Below are 21,171 nucleotides of genomic sequence, written 5' to 3'. Positions count from 1 at the left end.
TATAGACACCTACAATGGTCCACTCGGACAAGGCAGTTGTTGAACGCACACCCTTCGCAAATGTGATAAAGTTGGCAAGTTCCAAATGGACGCGCACTACTCCCGATGATATGTGACAATAGAAAGGCCCAAGTAACGAAATCAATCAGGTGTACGCAGAAAGGCACACTTAGTACGAACACCCTGTCTTCGGTGTTTATTTTATTTTACACACATCTAAAACTCATCCTAAAAATGTACTTGTATGCTGGGATGTTCGCCTATTGGTAACTGAATTTGTCGGGAAAATTTGGCGTTGCACCCTCGCCTTGATTTTTTTTTTTCACAATGCGAAGCACGGATGATGTGTAGGCGCTTACTCGTGCAGTGCATGTAAGAGGTACGTTTTCAAAATATAAGCTAGATACTGTTGAACTTACGCCTGTTGTCTCACGCCGCAGATTGCCTTATCGCGTGATCATTTTACCGGTGTTTGCTTTCTGCCAAAAACTAACAATATCGGACTGAAAAATAAAAATAAAATAAAAAAAAGTCCGGTGCGGCGTTTGGATGTGTGGTAAAGGGGACATGCAACGATATCGGGTTTGAATGTTCGTGGCTTTATATAGGCGTACTGGTCCTATAGTCCTGCTCAAGGAAACTCGCACTGACCACCACTCATTCGGAAGCTTCCTTGTCGCGGCTAAATTGCGAGGATAAAGTGGATCTATTTCGTTCAGTCTTGCCGTCGCAAAGCTCGATGACGTAATTGTGAGATCGCAACCACCCGCCTGACGACGGTCGAGCTCGGCTCATGGATTGAACACGAGAACTGCGAGAACAATCAATGCCCCGGCGGACACATGGGTAGTGGCTCGTGTCCAACCACTGCGGTGATGAGAATCTACCTCTAACAATGCCTGGAGCTCAGCAGACATTTTCTACGCTGCCAACCCCAGCACGTGTCTATGATGCACGTTGGCGGCAGAGGGTAGGCTCCAGGCTACGTGGCCTCTTGTTCTGGCTCCGAGTTGAGGGGATGAACGATGCTTGTATTTCTCGAATTTATCTGCCGACTGTCACTGCTTAGAAACAAGAAAAGAAAAAAAAAAAAAAAGAAAAAACTTATGCAGGTTTATTAGGTTATTAACGTTAGGAAGTGATTCTGAGCAGTATTTAGCGAAAGTGAAAAAAAATCGTTTCATGGCTCCTTTAAGATTAGCTAGATGCCGAAGAATTCCTTTCTCGGAAATAGCTGGTGCTCATTGCCAATTTAAGAAGAAAAAAAAAAAAAAGGCGTGGCGAGTGCGTAGCGTCTAATTATCGCTCCAAATTCGATCAGGTTGCGGCATGAGCCGATAAGAAGGCCAGAGAACGAAGCATCAAGCGTGAACATGACACTCGGGTTGGAGTTAATCACATTGGGGGATAACCCTCGAGCCGCGGAAGAAAGAGTATTTCTATAACAACTCGTGCTACATTTCACTCCAAGTACGACCGCAGCCCACGTTACAATCCGAGAAAATCAATCAATCAGCGCCAAAAGTGTATCGCCACGGCGCCCATCGCCTTTGTACGTTTGCCGACTAAACCAATCACCGCACAGTGACATAGCCTCCCACATATACTGACAAAGCCTGGCAGATCGCCACAAGAAGCGGCCGCCGAAATGGAAAAGGTGGAGCGGTAGATAACGGATGATGGGAGAGCCACGTTACTGGTGAAACACACTTTTCTCAATCTAACAATTGTGTTTCAGGTCCTCGCCGCTGCGAAAGCTGTGCGCTGACGTCCAGGTTTCCCGGGTTTCTTTGAGAAATGGCTTTTTGATGCTCTTTGCTACCAGCTCCTCGCGCTCTAAATCTGCGACCGGGCACTCTATGGCTCCGTCGTCGAACTGCCAGGATTTGAGGGTGTAAAGGAGGCTACGACAGTGAACGCGCCGCGTTTCCTGCGCTGTTGTTTTGTGCGTAGTCGCTTAAACCGGTGATAAAAAAAACAAAAAAAAGCTGCAAAGGCAAGGAGCGCCGTGACGAAGCACTTTTGGCCTTGCTCGATTGGCTCCATCGTGTCGTCGACTGCGGTCGGGCGTCGAGCGAAACGAAGTAGTCCCGTCGCTCATGGTAGCAGGGCCGGATTGAGGAACTTTGGGGCGCTGGGCTAAGGCTGTTCCCGAGGCCCCTTAATAATGGTGATAACACTTGCCGTGATGGCGACGGTGGTAACGACAATGACGGCAATATGTATATTTCACCACCTTATGAAATACAAATATCGTTCATTTTACGTTACGTCCTAGATGGTCTCTGCATCGGTAAATTTGATGATTAGGAAATGCTGGTCTCGCTGGGTGAAAATGAAGCGTATGATATTTTGGATTAGAGGCTTTTTCGGAAATAGTCAATCACTCACAAAAATGTACAAAACGCAAAACAATGGACGATTAAGGAAAATGCTAAAGGGTCACTGAAGTCCAATCTGAGACCGTTCTTTTGTGGTGACAACTCAATCTAAACGCTCCAGGCATCCCAACAAACCCTAAATTAGAATTGTGCGTAGCTTATTTCCTCGTTAAAAGCGTGTTCAAAGATTGCGACACGCCCTTTTTGGGAAGAATGTTCTTCCGAGTGAAGTGGTCGACGAAGGACGCTTGTCGGCCAGTTACAAGCGCGATGGCTTCGCCCGCGGTGAAAAAGGGGACTCTTATCCGAACTTGTAGCTATCAGACTCTTTTCGAAACGAGTTCCAATAAAATCATTCGGAATCTGCGCGTATTGTAAGACTTTCATTGGTCCACACAATGTCGTCCGCGAGAAAAAAAGGGTCCACATGTTTTTCTATTTTCCTGAGATGGAATAGGCGGTTTTGTAGTATTGGACTTAGTATATGTGGGAACTAGCAGATTTTAAATATTATAATATCAAAAACGACCTTTTTTTAAACGGACTTTAGTGCCCCTTTAAGTGTCGCGTACATTGAGCAGGGCCTCGTAAACTTCCGTTCAAAAGTTGAAAATGATGACTCCGCGTTCCAATGAACTTGTTCCTCCGGGTCTACGGCCTTATTTATGCAGTACGTGTCCCTGCCGACTCGCATAAATTCATCGTGATGTTGAGTTAGAGAGATGGCATACACGACCTCCTTGAAGTCGAGTGGCATAATTACTTGGACCAAAATTACATTACCCTGTAACCGAAAGGATATCCGCAAAATTCCCATTACAAAGATTAAAAAAATATCACATTTCGCTGCATTTAAAGGCGTGCCACGCGAGTCGCAACTCGAAAACTGTTCCTAGAACCTAGTTTATTTATTCTAGTGATAGGAGCTTGTCCACCTACTCTTTCTTTAGCTGATTACTGACTTGAACAGGAAACTAACACAGACAGCGAAGTAATCTTGGTGGTTAAAGTATATAGTTCTCAAACCGCTTTGTCCATCCTCTTCTAATAACTGAACTCTCGTGTACCAAACTAACAGACTTCTGCATTAAAAAAAAATACAAAAAAAAAGATTGCCACTGAATGTCATTTAATACAGAAACTACCGTCATTTGGGCATATTCGCAGGCATTTCTCATGAAGATCAAGGATGGATTTTTAAACTCGTCTTCACATGATGTTTTAAGGGGAAAATGTTCAGTTAGTTTTGGGAATTGTGCTTGTTTCTTCTAACTGCAGTAATTAAGAACTTTTTTTTAGCCATTTGGCCGTATTACTCTAAGCAAAGAATAATAAGTCATACCTCGAAGGTTTGTATAAAAATTGCAGTGATCATATCACTCGATGGCAGGAAACGTGTTGTTTCGCACTGGCAGATCAAATACAGGCTCCAGAGCAGTTGCTTGCAGTCACTGCCTCATGAAAACTTTTGGGGTACATCTCGAAAGCCGTCTCCTTGAAACGCCTGTTAGTGGTTAGAAAGGATGGCTTCGTGAGGCTCACCGATATATCTTGTTGCTTGTTATAATCTTCTCGTTTTGGAAGAACGTTCCACAAGAAACTACACTAAAAAAAAAAAAAAAAAAAAAAAAAAAAAAAACGAGCAAAGGATAATGTGTAGCATGTATGTTGATCGTGTAACCTTCGGTAACACTTGCTTACCTTCCAACACCCATTCTTTAAAAACCGTCGAGGGGGCCCCAGTACAATAGAGAACTCCTTGGCCGTACTTCGGTTTGGCTTCAGTTAGAAGAGACGTCAACGGGACCGCCAGCGTCTACAGCTTTGCTCCCTCCCACAAGGAGTGTAAGAGGCAACGATAACATTTTGTTGCTCTAGCACAGTCTTTTACAATGTGCTCACAAACGCCAGCTTCCCAAGAGAAGGAAACTTTATGGCATCGCCGTTTCATCGTTAAAAGAAAAAAAAAAAAAAGAGGAAGGGGGAGAGACAGGGATAGAAAGAGACGACGACATTAGAAAGCCGGGTCCCAGAGGCTCCTGTGAGTTCTGTTCCTCCTTTAGGTCTGAGCTGTTTTAAATTAAAACCGACTAGCATGTTTTTAATTTCCAGGTGCCAGCTTGGGGCCCCCAGGCAGTCTGGGGCCCTGGGCTGCAGCCCCCCTTAGCCGTACCTTAATCCGGCCCAGCATGACAGGTGTATATACTTCTGCGAACTGTGACAGCTGACAACTCACGTGACTGAAAGATCACATTTCGCCACTTTTGTAAGATAGAGCGCTACCGAACCATAATACAGTCAGTAATCGAAACCAACAGACAGTCAGCGTGCGATCGCAGATCATGGATGTCGAAACAAAACATCAAAGACTTCTACGTTTTTTTTCCATCGCGCGGCCCTTTGTTTTGCGCACCCGTGGGCCGAGCTAAGTGAACACCGCGTACAAGACAAGGCCCGCTCCCTCCCGAACGTCAGCACCAGTGGCCTTCCATAGGTAGCGCCCCCAGTGCGTCATGCAGCGTCTCCCAACGAGCTCGACGCTAGAATATACGCGGCGACGCCAAGACGACGCGTCTGCAGCTCCGCGGCCACTCTTGTTGAGCTTCAGCGTTCGCTCGGGGACGGGTCTGGGATTCACCTACGATGACGTCATCCACAAGCATTGCCTTCTCGGTGCTATCGGCTAAGTCAATAAGCTTCACTTTTCTCGGGAAGTCTCGGGAGCGTGGCCGGTGATTTGTGGGGATTGTAGCTTATCTTACGCATTTCATATAGCGGGGAAGATTCTTCGGACCGAGTGACGAGCGCTAGTACCAAGAATATTTTCTAGGATCCGCTCACAAACTCCTACTTTTATTGACTCATGTTTTAACTGCCAGAAGGCCCGTAACTTCGGAGTGATCGAAAATAAACAGCTTCGTTTACTTTCTGATAATTGCGCGGAGCAACAGCGGAAGAGGATAAAGAACCAACGAGGATCGATACACACTAAAGAAACAAAAGAGTTGGCGCTGACTTGAAAATTTACTAGAGTTGCAAATCAGCGTCATTCGTTTGTTCGTTTTCTCGTTATTTTTTTCTATATTTTGCGATGTTTCTTCCTGCAATAAATCGCCAACTAGCCCAAGCCTCTATCTGAACAAGCATCACATATTTGTGAGTTGATTTTGGGGTGCAACATCACTCGGGGCTCAAAGCATACCAACGTGCCGAAATAAGTGCTTCAGTTTAATTGCGATTGCGTAAGAAGCTCTCAACAGCTTGTAATGTTTTACAAACTATACTCGGTTTCACCTAGGGTGCCTCAATGTCCTTCTGGTTAGGGTGATGCCACCCTTTGAAGTACCCGATGCCGACAGCACGAGCTCACGGGTAAAATACAAAGAAATCGACGAAAACAAAATGTCGCTATGGCACAGTCAACGTTACAAACGCGTGCAGGGACACGCTCTGTCACGCGCTTCTGAACAAAACAGAATAATAAGAGTGTGGGACAAAATGGCCAGATATCTCCACCCTAGGGTGCCTCAATGTCCTTCTGGTTAGGGTGATGCCACCCTTTGAAGTACCCGATGCCGACAGCACGAGCTCACGGGTAAAATACAAAGAAATCGACGAAAACAAAATGTCGCTATGGCACAGTCAACGTTACAAACGCGTGCAGGGACACGCTCTGTCACGCGCTTCTGAACAAAACAGAATAATAAAAGTGTGGGACAAAATGGCCAGATGTCTCCACCCTAGGGTGCCTCAATGTCCTTCTGGTTAGGGTGATGCCACCCTTTGAAGTACCCGATGCCGACAGCACGAGCTCACGGGTAAAATACAAAGAAATCGACGAAAACAAAATGTCGCTATGGCACAGTCAACGTTACAAACGCGTGCAGGGACACGCTCTGTCACGCGCTTCTGAACAAAACAGAATAATAAAAGTGTGGGACAAAATGGCCAGATGTCTCCACCCTAAGCAAAGCGCACATGAAGGCACCCTAGTTTCACCTTATGTTCTACCGCAGCGAAGGCTAGAAGCGCGAGCTCAGAGCGTCGGCAGGTGCCCTTGGTGCTCGAGAGCTTGTGCCGCCGAGATGTGCTCTACAGCAAGGAGCTCGCGCTTGTAGCCTTTCCTGCGGTGCGACACAAGGTGAAACAGAATATAGATGTTGCGAGCTTTTAACCGTATCAATAGGGAGTATTCACTGGCGGCAATATCCGTGTGCGCTGCTGCTGAGCGCGTGCTGACGGCGAGCTTCCACAGTCCTTTTGGAGCGTGCATTTAGCACCATCAAGGTTGCCGGTCTTAGCAGGCTATTAATGTCAGCTCGTTCTGATCATGCGCTCTAAACATCGCCCTCAAATATGGCGTCCAGTGAATACCTCCTATAGACGTGAAGAAAAGAAATCGCTAGAATTGCTACGTTCTGTGAAAGCGACACAAGCGAAACCTAAAATGCGCGAGCGAACTTCACGCTTCGAGTTGCGCGTGTTCTCAAAACCTCACATTACCTCGACTGTCACGGCGAACATAACCCACTTGCTTTCCTCCTCTCTTAAGACTGCTTCAAACAACAGCGTACCAGTCTTACGTGTTGTTACGTTACGTATAAGTCGCCGAAACATTCGTGTCTCGAACGTTGCGTGCCCGTCTGTCTATCTTCTAGCACATATGCCTCGGAAACGTGTGGCGTAAGCAGACGTTAGCCTTCGTAACGTAACGTAAGAAAACGGCGCTACGCGACTTAGCCATTAGTGCTACCTACAAGCTTTTCACGGGGGGCATCTTGCAAGGCCTAGCCAAAACTAGGGTGACGTAATTTCTAGGAGAAACTTGCAGTCCATAGCTCAAACTGACCTTCCTTGCCGAGTGGCGCACAATAAAAGTTGGAAAAACATTGTTTTCTCCTCTCTGCTCATTAAAAAAAAAGAAGGAAAAAAAAAAAAACCGACGTTGGTCGAAGATTTATTTGGATCGTGACTCTTGAAAAGTTTTGTTCTTGTTTGAGATTTTTCCTCTGACAGAGTCAAGCTCTCGGGCACCTCGAAGGCGTGAGCTGCTTTGGACTTAAAATACTGCAAGTTATTGTTGACATCACTGAAATTTGTTTCCGGTTTACAATAGGCCGATATTTCTCTAGGTACCACTAAAACGTGACAAGTTTTGTCGTCGTATACTTGCGAGACTTTTCCGACCAAGATACTGTAAACAATCAGCGAAAGCTTCTACTGTCTTTTTACATATGTTAATTATGGTTCTTCGAAATGGCGAATTTTGCACCTGTAAAAATTTAAGGCGTGGAAACGGAAAGGAGGGGGAGGGAGGTCTTAAGCATATGATACGCTGACCAACACCTGACCGCCCCCCCCCCCCCCCCCTCTTCAAGAAATACTTGCATCCGCTCCTTGTGGTATTAGCCATTTTAGCTCTCGCTCGCTTCTATACAGATACCGGTGTACCAATGGCAGTAGCAAAATCAAGTAACTGTTGTCGCCTTCATTCCGCGTACTTTAACGGTCACCAGTTTAAACATCTCTGACATAACTAACTCATTAGAAGGAGATCAAAAATGGAGGAATCAATCAGTAAACCAATAAACTAATTTACTTGGAATTGAGAGGGTGCTGGTAAGGATAATATAAATAATTGGAAGAACATAAAACTAATCCTGTTTTGTCATTTCAAGTAACTGCAGCAGGCCTTGTGATTGCTTCAGGTACAGAGAGTGAATATCGAGTTAACACTAGATGGAATGATTCATTTCCGTGTCCAGATAAGTAATGCACCTTCCCGAAAATCTACCCATGTGTTTGTTACACGTAAACGTATATTTTACCACAATTATAAATCGTATAAAGTAATTTATTACCTTATATTACTTTTCGTGTAATTCGTCATAAGCTCCGTTGCAGTGAATGCAGGGTCATAATATAGGGAAGAAAAATATTCCCCTTAAAATATATTGTGTTAAGATTTCACGGTAACTGCGACGTGGCCCCATTCATCAGCATGTCTCTTTAGCTTCATGAACGCACGTGATGGAAAATGTATATAGGTGCGTAGTAAAAATTAGTCAACTTTCGGATTGTTCCCCGTACCGGAGGTCTAAAAAGGACACCACAAGGGGCATCATTTAAGCATGTAGAGACTCCATGAAAACTTATTTGTGTCACCTAGAACCTTTCCGCTCGCTCTCCACTGCATCATTGTTTAGAGGCCTGTATCGAGTTGACCAGCTTTTAATCATTGGTCGTCTTTAATCAGTTCGGCCAATGAGATCGGTGCACGGCATTCATTCATTCATTCATTTATTCATTTGCTTTATTTTTAGTGCCACACAAACAGCTATACGCCTTCTTAGTGATGCACTACGTCTAAATAAAAAGAATTCGCATCTCAAGAACAAATGTTGACATGCCAGAACGAAAGGAAGGCATCGATGCACTTTCTAAATGTTCGTTCGCATCCAAAAATATCAATACCAAATTCATCTAGGTTGGATTCGAATTTGTTAAAAACCAGTTGCAGACGGGTAATAGGGTCAGCGTTGCGTAAAATGAGAGGATAGAACAATGAGCGTATTCGAATAAACCGTTCAGGAACACGCAAATTTACACTGTTCAGTAACGCTGTGCAGTCAACAACGCCATTAACAACTTTATGCAAGAACATGAAATCACGCGTCATTCGCCTATTACACAAGGAGCGTAAGCCAATTTGTTTACATATTCTCTCATAGTCATAAAATACCTTGGACTGCAAGTAAATATCATAAAAGACACGTATACATTTTCTTTGCACTCGCCCAATACTAGATGAGTTAGATTCTCCAATGCTGTTCCATACAACTGAAGAAAACTCGAGGCGGCTTAGCACAAGAGAGCGAAATAACATTAAAAAAACATTGTGGATTTCCAAAATTTCTCGATATACGCGTTATGATACCAAAAACATCTAGAGACGAGTTTACAATATTCATAACCGGATGATTAAACGAAATTTCAGTGTCTAAATATACACCCAAATCCACAATCAGAGACACACGGCTGATAACAGTTCTGTCTAAAGCATAGCAAGATTGAAAAACGTCACGTTTCCTGCTGAGAAAAATATTCCACCTCGGTCGTGCAGACGCATTGTCAAAAATATATCCCCTTTTTTCTGCCACTGATATACCTGCATTGACACTGAAGAATAATATCCATCCCGCTTTTCCTTGGTGGCGCTGATTAAAAAACGACCAATGACAAATGTTCCAAGTGTATCACCGTTTTATGTGCACTCCGGACTTCTGAGAGTGTAGCACTCTCCGCGAAGGGTTGATTCATCTTAAGTCAAGCGCTATCTTTTCAATGATAAGAGTCAAAACACCTGCGTAGGATCCTCTTTCTGTACACTCGGCACCCGCCCAAGCCTTCGAGGTACTCAAAAAATGGATGGGGATTTCGAGCTAGTAATCACTTTCTGGCTTCTTTCCAAGGCGATTCAACGTATTCAAATAAGCCAGCCAAGTGAAATGCAGGACCAAGATGAAATGTTTTCTTTGGCAAATCAAGTTTGTCAGTGAGCTCATGTTTCAATTAAATATTATTATGGTTTTATTGATATAGCAAGAAACGACTGGTTTCGATGAAACTGGCACATGCGGTGCCCTTCGACGAAGTATTGCAGAACGTCACTGCTTCATTAAGAAATTTACCCCCCCCCCCCTCCCTTTACAACCTTTCCCCAAGTTTCAGCAAGCAAGGGTAAAGGAAAACTGTTGAATATGGCTTCCCCGCATTAGGTCTTTCAATTTTTGATGCCGACTGATTTTAACGAGTATTTTGTTTTTCAATAATACAGCGATGGCGCAGGCGAACTTCTGTAAATATATTCAATTTAACGAGACATCAGAGAGTTTGGTTGTTTTACGCATTTTCACCAAGTGTGAAGTCTTTTAACGCAATTTCTTTTCTTTCCCAATTCAATTGCGAACATTCAAACGTTTCTTCGGCAGAGTTAAACATAATTATCTTTACTTCTATGCACATTCTAACGTGAGGATGCTCTTTTCAACGATCCTTAAAATACAAAATAGTTTACCGTGAACGTACAGTCCAAGTTTTTAAGGGGAGGGGAGGGTGTCAATAAATATCATTCGAGAAACAATATTATCAATATTATCATTCTTAAGAAACGTAGGGCGTGCTTTCTTGTCTTCACGCTCTCGTAATTCGTTCTTCGCCATTCTTATCAGTAATGATGATATCTCATTGGCTGCGAAGCGATAATAATATGTGCTCGCCTCACCCTCCCTTTCTTAAGATGTTAATAACTATAGATGACTATTACTCGATCATCAATCGGAAAGTTGTAACGCCCCCCCCCCCCCCCCCCCCCCCCCCCGCGGTTTTTACACTGTTTCATTGCGGTGACCGGCAAGTCTACTGCTTCGGTCTCGTCAAAGAGTGTGATTAGAAATACGATCGTTATCAGTCGCGTCCTTGTAAACAGGTCATAACCATGTTCCATGGCTGCTGACAGGGAAGAAACTGCGTCCATAAAACCAGAGCGCGAAGCAGTGCGCGATCGGAGGGCTGTTGCAGAGTTGTGTGCCGCCTGCAGTTGCCTTTGTTTTTGAACATCCATTTATTGCGCCCGACATCCGGTAAGGCTCGTCGACGGTAATTTTAGACGGATGTGTCGCTTGTGCGACCGGACGAGCGAGAGGAAATACTTGGGTCACTTGCAGAGGCGGGTGGGTCAAGTTACTATGTGCACTGTTTCACCATAATCTGGCAAATGAAGAAGGCAACAACAGCCCCAGTGAGCCAATCTGCACGCCCGAAAGAGGAACAACGTGACAACACATCATACAGGAGTGCTGTCCCCCTGCCAAACGGTTGTCACATAGATTCGCCACGTCACTCCGGTTGACTGTACCGCGTTCGCTCTTTGCAAAGTTATAGCAATTGAGAAACCAAGTTAAGTAGCGACGAATACTGATGTTTGCATTATGTCGCGGTATTGCGTTATCGTGCTCGATGTTCATGGAACTTTCATGCACATCTTGCCATATAAACCCTCGTGGTTTGCAGTATGAAATAAGTATTTAAAAAAAAGTAAGATAAATAGACGCATGATCGAAACGGTGCTTGATGTATTCGGCTGTCTCGAGGAGGCATTTATGGCTATCTTCTCCTAATGTCAGTTCATGACGTACTTAACACAGTCTAAATTAGAATCTACCGATGACCTTCACTGAGCAGTTGTTGTGACCAGAGTGTAATGTTTCATGTTTTCGTTGGCGAATTCATTATATAGCAGTATAACTTTAGAACTCGCTGGTATACTTATACAACGTCAGGGCTGGACAATGTTTTCCCCTTAAAGTTGAAAAAAATATAGTATAAGAATCTCAAATTAAACCGTCATCTGTTTTTCCTTCCAAATTAAATTCCTCACAATAATTCTGCTCTAAAATCGCTTTTTTAAATGTAATAACAGGTTTCTTTTTCATAAACATCGCTGTCCTTTTACAAATAAGAAATATTAAGTGTTTTTTTTTTATTTGTAAAAGTACAGCGATGTATATGAATAAGAAACTTGTTATTACATTAATAAAATATGATTTTAGAGCAGAATTTATGTGAGGGAATGTCAGGGTATGGTGACAATTCCCTGTAATGCCGAAATAGAGAGCAGCTCCTCAGAACAAGGAGGGGAGGGTACGGAGGGGAGGGCATGCCCCTCCTTCCCCTCAGTACCCTCTCCTCCTCCTCTCCTGCTCCCCTCCCATTTAGCGGGAAATTTTTCCGCTAAATTTAGCGGGGGAATTTCTCCGCTAGACATAGCAGGAACATTCTCTTGCTAAATATAGCGTAAAAGTTTTTGCAAAATTCGCCGCTAAATTTAGGGGGGAAATACTCCCACAATGCAACCCGCGGTTACGCCCTGTTGCATTATTCCCAGAATGCAACGCGCGCGGTTACGCCGACGGCGACGGCGAGGGCGGCGCCGGTCAATCCGGAAACTGGCGCTTAAGAGCTGCGCTCTAAAATGAAGCGTTTCTTACAAGAATGCGCTTAGATAAAGTATGATTTTTCATTTTTCGGCGTTTATTGGAAACCAGAGGTATAGATATGCTCCTAAGAACTTGTAACCGATAGGTGAATAAAAAAATAGTCGTAATGAGACCATGTAAAATAAATACGAAGACGTCAGCCAGCGCTATCGCACTGGTTTCGTAACACTAATTGTTTGAAAGATATTTCACCGTGTGTGATACTTCGTATGCTATATATGGCTGTAAGTACTTCGCCGAAGCTGATATCAATGTAGACACTGGTAATGATAACGCAGTCATATCAAAAGGTTTGCTACCAGAAAGACTCCAGGATTCAAAGAAACATTCCCTATGTCAGTACAACTGCCCTTTCGTTCGCTTTTGTGCTCTGCGATTTGGTTATTGTATCTACATTCTTTTTTCGCATGTTTGACGGGCAATTGTCTTTTCCTCGTTAAATAAATTCCGATAAATGTCGGGTTTATGTTTGGTAAATTAACTAGATTTCATTACGAGATACCCTGCAAACCAGAAACCACATATATAAGTTTGTAACCAATAGGAGGTATTCACTAGACGCCATATTGGAAGGCGATGTTTGAAACGCATGCTCAGAACGAGCTCACATTACTGGACTGCTAAGACCGGTAATTTTGATGGCCCAGAATGCACGTTGGATATTATAAGAACTGCTGAAGCTCGCCGTAGGCACGCGCTCAGCAGTCATGCACACAGCCATGGCCGCCACTGAATACTCCCTATACGAGTAAATCCCGTAATATTATATCTAGCTAGCTTTTTTTCAGTTTGCTTTATTAACGCCCCGTTTCCACTTAGCCATTCGTATTGATTTTTAAAACGCTCCTTATTTTTTTTTTTTTTCCTTTTTATATCCGAACGTGTACCGCCTTCGTGGTACGTTAGATTATAATTTTTTTCACTTTAAATGAAACTTCGCTTGTTTTGACCCTTGTAAGCTTTGAACAAAAATGATGACGCACCGCGTCCTATATATTGAATTAGTACAAAGGCACACACATATTTTTTTTTCTTATTTTTGTTAGAGTTTCGATTTGGCCTAGTTTAGTTCTGCCTATCCAAGGATACCATGAGGCGACATCGACAGAGCTTGCTATCATATCCGGTTAGCGACTCCGTGGTTGAAGATCAGGTGCGCAAGCATTTTTTTAACGGTTTTTTGCATCTATATAAAAATCCTCGCGATGTCAACGCGACAGTTCCGCAACGTACCGCATAATTTCCCAAATCGAACACATGCCTTTGAAGGTCATAGTCCCCGGTCGCTAACGACGCACGCATGACAGGAAGCGCAATGTTCCCGAGTCGTCCTAGACATCATTTCCTGCACTAGCGTTCGCACAGGTGTAACGAGATAGCCGCGGAGTCGCTGGTGCCAGAGGCCACGTAAACTCGTCATCGAGGTGCTTCTTTCATCCCCGTACTTGCATCGCCCCATTGTTGTGGAACTCTTGACATTCAACCCTGACGCTCCCGCCGCAGAGTCAACGTTATGAGAAGTTATCGGAGTTATCGGGCCAGGTAAACGCGTCGGACAAGATAAGAAAGACTGCCTTTCGCAAGAGCTGCGTTTCTGCCAGAGCGAGGCAGCTTGTGATGTAAGTGTTCCTCTCGCGTCGGAGCTTCCGTGTCGCCGGTGGGGGGGCTACGACAGACTTTCGAAGACCACCTCCTCAAGCTCACAATGGTGTGGTGTAGAACGTACTGACTGTCCATACCACAGCCGGCGACGACCCCGTGGTGTACGGAAATGAAGAACAGTGGATGCCTGCCGGAATACGCCAATATCGCCATGGTCAGCATGCACGAGGTCCGACCACTTGTGGCTCACAGTCTTCATGGTAACGCTGGTTAAGATATGTTTCTTTGTCTCTGGGAAGAGGGGGAGGGGTGGGGGTCTAATGTAAGATCATATTTTCTTGTACCTGAGCAATGGTATGTGTTGTAGAGGCAGACACTTACCCGTTACTGGAAAATGTAACTAAATACCCTTACTGGTTACTCATTGCAAAAGTAACTAAGTACGTTATTCCTTACTACAATTAAAAAGGAACGCGTTACATCAGCCTGAAAGTAACACGTTATTTTCTTGTTACTTTGAATGCGTCGTCTTTATGAAGAAGTCGACCGTTCCAATATTTGTCGTTGTTACTAGTTCCTTCCTTTTAACGTCTTCATTCAAGGATAACCGTTGCTACACCGATATACCTCGTGCTCATCTTTTTATGGTCTATCTAGCTTTTTTTTTTTTCGTTGTGCCCATGACAGGTTGGGTACTTGTGTTGTACACGTTCCCCTCCAGATGTAACTAAATACCGTCACTCGTTACTTAGTCAAAAAGTAGCGAAAGCACGTTACTCGTTCCGTACGTAGCCATTTTATTTCTACGTTACTGAAAAAATTACCTAGGCACAAGTAACGCCTCACTTGTTAAGGGTTACGTGCAATTGGAGGCCGCGCGATAGGATACCGCGCGTGCTGCAGTGAAAAGAGGTATATAGCTAGTTTTGGCTTAATGTGTACCTCAGTAAAAGATGCAAGTGCGAGGTCAAAGTTTTGGAAAGATTTTGTCCCGCACGACTTTAGAGGCATCTTGTAAAGCCAGGAGCTCGCCTTGCCAACATTCCCAGAGTGCTAAAATACTTATGCAAATCGACCGGTCTACGCATTTTGTTTGAAACGAGACATTACTCAATGACGCAGTGCATACGGAACAATAGTCCAGTAAAAAAACACGTATCCAGGTCATGAACTGTGAAGTTTGTGGCCATGTAGATTCGAAAGGTGCTCCCGGTGTATGAGTATTCTCGCTGTCGGGGAGCATGCATACAAAATTGCGGAGGTACGAGGCTCTCGCGTCAAGCCTTCGCTCGGACGTTCGTTAAATATACCGCGTATAGTTGATGCTTTGTCTTCGTCATATATAATAGCGAAGGACGCTTCTTCGGCACACATTAGCAGCCACACGAAACTTGAAATAAAGAACGTCTCAAGTTTCTCTTCGCCAGTGCTCGGAGAAGCTTGGTGCATATTCGCTACCTGGAAGAATCGCATCCGCCATTGCAGGAAAGGACGTGTAAGCAAGCTTCTAATAGCAAAAATAATATTTGTTTTATTTTAAAATACATAGCGAAGATGGAGCTTATAGGATTCAGTGGCGGCACAAGCTAGCATGTTTTCGTCGCAGATGTCTTAGAACACTCATCAACAGTTCAACCATGATACCGTTTTACGTTCACTTCAAGATGAGACAGGTTACTCGAAGTTGTCCAATCATGAGTCGCGTCTCCACTAACAGTTTAAGTCTGCGAACGAGAGTGTTGCGATAGCAGATTCTTCGTCCTTGACCTAGATATGTGGCTCTCCCTGTACTATCGGCTCGCCATGGATAACGATGAGGCTTAAAGCCGCCAACGTTTTTAACGCTATTTTGTAATATAGAATGCACCTTGTACATTCTTACGTCGAGGTAAGGACGTGATTTACTACGGAAATCTTACGACACAATGAAAGGTTGCCACGGTAGCTCGAAGGCTTACCTCGACATCACCCAGCATCAAGGAAGGCAAAGGTATGCAGAGTTAGCCTTCAGAAAACTATCAGTGTCCGTGTCCCCGTGCCCCCTTTCCCCTTTAGCCTAATTAAGTAGCAGGTTTCAGTCAAGGCACAAGTGCTTGGAGACATAGCTCAAACCCGAATAGAAAATAGAAAATAGAAAAGCCTAACCTAGCCTAACCTAACCTACACTACCTTAATCTACTCTACCCAAACCGAATCTGAACTAACCTATTCATCAAGCCTCAGTCACGCGGCTAACACATCATGCAAAAGAGAGTCTGCAAAGTGCAGACAGTGCATGACGCATGTTTCTTCCTCGCATGAAGGTCCTCCCGTATTGGTCATACAAAAGCTGTCTGCAGATATATACACGCTCGGAACATCGTTAAGGCATGTCTGCATGTATCTGTGTCACCAAGACTGCAGCAAACGTTGTGTGGTTTGTACGAAGTATGAACAGTGGGACTGGGGCTTAAAGGGGTTATGACTCGCCAAAAATAAAATATTACATAACTATACTGCTAGGACCCATTGTATGTTCCTATAATCCTGCTATATTTGTTCTGAAAAAGGCGCGATAATTTCGTGGATAAGTCGATTTATATCCGGGCCCCTCGGAGGGGCAGATCCGGGCGGACCTAGAGGCTGATGACGTAGCCAGCCTCCAGCGTGGTGTCTACTTGCACGCACTCACAGACTTGGCTCTCTTGGCGTATCGAGCCTCAGCTTCCTCGTTTACCTTCCACGTTTCCAGCATCCGGTCTGTGACGATTACGTCTACGGCATCGATCGCCTTGTCGAAGTGTTCGACATTGATCGCAGCAGCGATGAGAGTCATTGCTATCAAAAGATGTTGCAAGCTGTTCATTTTGACTGCGACCCGCTGGCGACGAGCTGCAGCGACGACGAGTTCGCCGTGGTCACCGTCGTCCGGGAATGTCTCGCAGGCGCATGCAGGGTGGAAGGTCGACCGGCCGGGGGGCGAGAGCGAGAATAGCTTTCAGTTTACCGAGCTGTTTGAGCGGTTTTGTTCGTACCGCGACGAGAAGAGCTTGGGCGATCATGGGGGCGCCTAGAATGAGAGAGTGTTCATGGTCACGTGGTTTATGGACACCATGGTGTGACTAACTTGAGCAGTGTTGCCTGGTCGCCAGATGAAAATGATAAAAATTCGTAAATTGAATATTGCAATTATCAGAGCTCTAAAAATTTTGTAACTTAATTGGTGTATATACTAAGTAGCCTATGAGCCTTCCATTTCAAGAATAATCTATCCAATTAATTTTCGTGTCATAACCCCTTTAAGAATTTCTAACGGGAATACAGACGCGAATATGCCTTGTGGGAGCTAGAAGAAAACAATGCGTTCTTTAGGAAGGGGCAGGTTCCTCGATTTATTTCCGTTCTTTTTCCAGCTGTGCCCGCGAAGGGAGCCAACCTACCCGCAGCCTGCTTGCCTGGACGCACAGCCAAGGAATCCGCTCTGCGACCGGAAGATGCCGCAGCCGGTGGTTCGTCTCCGAAGCGGCAGGGGGCTTTCTTGCACGTGCTGCTTGCTGCGTGCATCGCATCCCTGGGAGGCATCCTCTTCGGCTACGACACCGGTAAATACACCGCGACGGGGCCCCCCCGGCAGTAGCCAGGGGGCGCTACCATTCGTCGCACGCGCTAAGCATGCGCGACTTAAAAAAAAAAACACTCAACTGCAGCCAACGTTTTTAGAACCCCTCAGTTGGGAAAGTGGCATAGAGCCTGCTTTAAAAAAGTGGCTCCGATACGTACTCGAGAACCGAGCTAATGGCGATCGCAGCGCCGCCATTTCTCCCGCAGCGTCCACTCCGGGAACTGCACGGCTGCACGTCGACGGGCAAGGGCCGGTGGCGCCATTTCGCAGTGCCATCTCGCAGTAGCTATGTGAAGCAACGTTCATGTTTCAACTCGTCGCTAAAAAGTGGCGCTGTTATCGTATTTACCTCGGTCTCGGTGGACGCCAGCGGCCCAGGTTTCAAAGGGCGACTTCCCCAATTGAGGGCTTTAGTAACGTAAACTGCAACCTACTTGGCCTCCGCCTTTTGAAAACAGGTAGAAAGATGTCCGTCCTAAGAATACCGCGCACGTTTCACTCTTTTTACTCCTTTTCACATCAAGTTCGATCGCAGCCCACGCTACTCTCCGATGCAGCCAATCAAGCGGCGCCAAAAGTGCTTCGTCACGGAGCTCCTTGTCTTTGTGGTAGGGTTGTGCAAATAGTGGTTCGAATCGAATGGCGCAGCGTCATCCCTTGCTTCTGTTGAAAGAACCGGCCGTCTCGGATTTCTCTTGCATTGTCAAAGCTGTGAATGACGCAGCGCAATCCGATTAAAACTACTATTCGCACAACCCTACTTCGTGGATATGCTATCACCAACTAAATCAATCAGGAAAAAAAAAAACCGCAGGATTATTGTGCGTTTTCTTTGTGTGTTTGGTTTAGTCGGATAGAGCAAACCAGATTGGTCGAACCAAAATTTTTGTCGGTTCTGTTCGGGTTCGTGGTTTTCGGTTCAGTTCCGGGAAGCAAAAGTAATGGTTTGAACCGCTAAAATAAAAAAAAAAAAAAAAAAAGTATTTTCCGCGGTTTCTCTTTTTTTTTTTTGCAATAAGCATTATTTTTATTTTGAAACGAGCAAGTATTTAGTTTTGTCATTCGTACAATTCACATTCATTTTCGGGAACCGAGAATTAAGAAATTACGATATTTAATTTCTACAAAACAGTAAAAGAAAAGCTAGAATAACGTACAAAACGTCGTGCGTTTACACGACTCAACATTTGTTTGTTTACTTTGGTGGAATATATTTTACCAAAATAAAAAGGACATCACAAAGTCTGGTAGGTCGCCATAACTACCCACAATTGGTACAAATTTGCGTCGCAGTACTATAAGTGGAATCCTCGTTGTGCTCTTGAACTTAGAAATTAATTATAGCGCATGAACTCATGGATTGGGCACCTCATCGCCATATGTATCGTGAAATATAGTATACAAATTACGTTTCACAATATATTTTATGACGACGTAACTGAGCCAAAAACAAAATTTTCATTATGTTCCGAAAGTTTTACGAACAAGCCCTTTTTTGTAGAAACACTGAGCGGCAATCACAACCCTTGTTACACTGACCAACATTGTTTAGACTCAGCACCGTGATGCAGGCAAATAATCACGTAGAAAAGAGTGCTTAAAATTGTTTACTCTAATCTAATCCCCAGTCTCAGGTTTACAATCATGTTCAACTTACACCAGCTCGCCTGCACTCTGACTATTTTTTCGCTATATCATACCTTCGTACTCAGGTCGGATCTGGCCTAATATAGCACACAGTCAAGTGAACATTTTCTTATGCAGAATAAACTGCCATGGCCCGGCTGTTGAGGCTTATTCTTGACAAAATGCCGATCAACTCACTTTGCAAACATGCATCACCCTCACTGATTGAAGATGTGTTTCTTAAATGAGACAAAATAGTAATTTACTCAAAACTGCACTGCTTGGTCACTTTCTGAAGGACTGCGTGCGCAATCGTCACAGTTCCGCAACGCGCATCTGTGCAATTTGTTTTTGTCCAGCCCACAGACACATACAATTGTTATTCATTACATGAAAAGAGGCACTAACAGACTTCTATGCGCTTAGTAAGTTTATTATATGTCAGGAAGACATAGCTATTTAAATCATGTTCAAAATCAAATATTTGTATATAAGGCTCTTCCAAATCACGTAGACGAGGCTATGGGGGATAAAAACGCCGGAAAAGATTTGTAGAGCATATTTTAGATAATTTGGGGGTGTATTTACTTATGATGTATACTTTTAAGGTCATTAACCCTTTATTTGTGTTCGCAAATCCTCAGTCAGTAATTTTGTATCGTTTTATTATCATCAATGAATTTGACTGTATGAAATTCGCATTACCGCTTGAGGCCACCAACACGGGAGGACGATGCTCTAAAATACGCCATCTGTTGAGTCTGCGGAAACGTGCTTTTTTATTCGCTGTTCAGCAGTGCGAAACTCTAGGTCGCAGGGTATGCCAAAAAAGACTATGCTCATATAAAAGATCTGAAGGTAAATACACGAAATGGACAGAAATATAAATGATAAATGGTATTCTTTTTAATGATCCCGTAGACGACACCTCACTGCAAAAAGAAATACATAGAGATGCTTTCAATGATATTTCTAATTACATATAAATAGCGCGAAGGACAGGCAGCATATTTCTAATATAAATCGCATATGAACATCGGCTTGCCCGAGCTCAACTTCGTAAAATACTGTCTCGGGAGGCTAACGTTATATCCGGTTTGACGTGCACTTTTATTCTTGGACTCTCACTTTGCAACTTTGTGCTTTACCAGTCATGCGCGCTCCAACATTTTATAAGGTTGCCGGATATTATCGCGAGACTGGGATATATACTGCACAGCTTTACAATTTGTACATATACTTTTGCTAGTGTTGAGAACATCAAATTTTACTAGAAAACTGAACTGTTTTGCATGGTTTGCACTTGACGTCATGGCACTATTTGCTGGTAGTCATTGGGATTTATTATAGCGGAGAAAATCAAATCCGGTGGTGCAAAATGCAAGCTGCAGACTGTTCGCGCTCAGTGCAAGCCATGCATTTTAGGACACAAATTATTCTTGTTTGGTGCAGCGTCGTGGAGACCGGCACGAGCGTCTGAGTGTCTTTGCAAACGAATTAGTCTCCGGGATTACGCTTTCCGGTCTGTGCCGAAGACGCGGAGCTGAGAAATCCTTACAACACAGCATGTTTTTAAAGCTCACCTCGCCCCCCCCCGCTCCCCTCCCCGTTCTCCACCCCTTTTCTTGTTTTGATGCTCCTCCAGAGAGTACGTTTTGTTCCTGAGGGACTCTCTTCTCTGTTTTGGGGTGTTAATTCGACAATTAAGGCCCGTTCACACTCTTGCAACCGAGTACGACCGAGAGAGACGAGATCTGTTAAAACTCCTTAAAATTTCTTAGGACGAGAGAACACACTGGCATTGTGGCGCCATCTATGCGGTGACCCTGGAACTGCATTTCACAAGAGCGAAGGTTTTGCGGGATTTCCGAGGTAAAATGTGCGTAATACCTCTAAGAAAGGC

At 44.3% G+C, this 21,171-nt stretch overlaps 1 protein-coding gene across 4 annotated transcripts in view; it reads left to right on the top strand.

Annotated features, from left to right (window-relative positions):
* Nucleotides 1-21,171, top strand: part of LOC8029406 (solute carrier family 2, facilitated glucose transporter member 10) — a 65,299-nt gene that overhangs the window by 5,299 nt on the left and 38,829 nt on the right. Inside the window, exons 1-2 of one of the 4 annotated variants that reach the window (XM_042286721.1) lie at nucleotides 13,673-14,310; nucleotides 17,434-17,622. In XM_042286721.1, coding sequence (XP_042142655.1) covers nucleotides 14,211-14,310; nucleotides 17,434-17,622 — 289 coding nt within the window. In that variant the 5' untranslated portion in view covers nucleotides 13,673-14,210. Of the gene's footprint in view, nucleotides 1-13,672; nucleotides 14,311-17,433; nucleotides 17,623-21,171 lie in introns of those variants that run through there. The other 3 variants (XM_042286722.1, XM_040207512.3, XM_029979343.4) reach the window with 3 other exon arrangements.

The sequence above is a fragment of the Ixodes scapularis genome, unplaced genomic scaffold (genome assembly GCF_016920785.2).
Source record: "Ixodes scapularis isolate PalLabHiFi unplaced genomic scaffold, ASM1692078v2 PGA_scaffold8__174_contigs__length_109621045, whole genome shotgun sequence".
NCBI classification, from domain to species: Eukaryota; Metazoa; Arthropoda; class Arachnida; order Ixodida; family Ixodidae; genus Ixodes; species Ixodes scapularis.
This window is presented reverse-complemented; position numbering and strand designations above follow the sequence as displayed.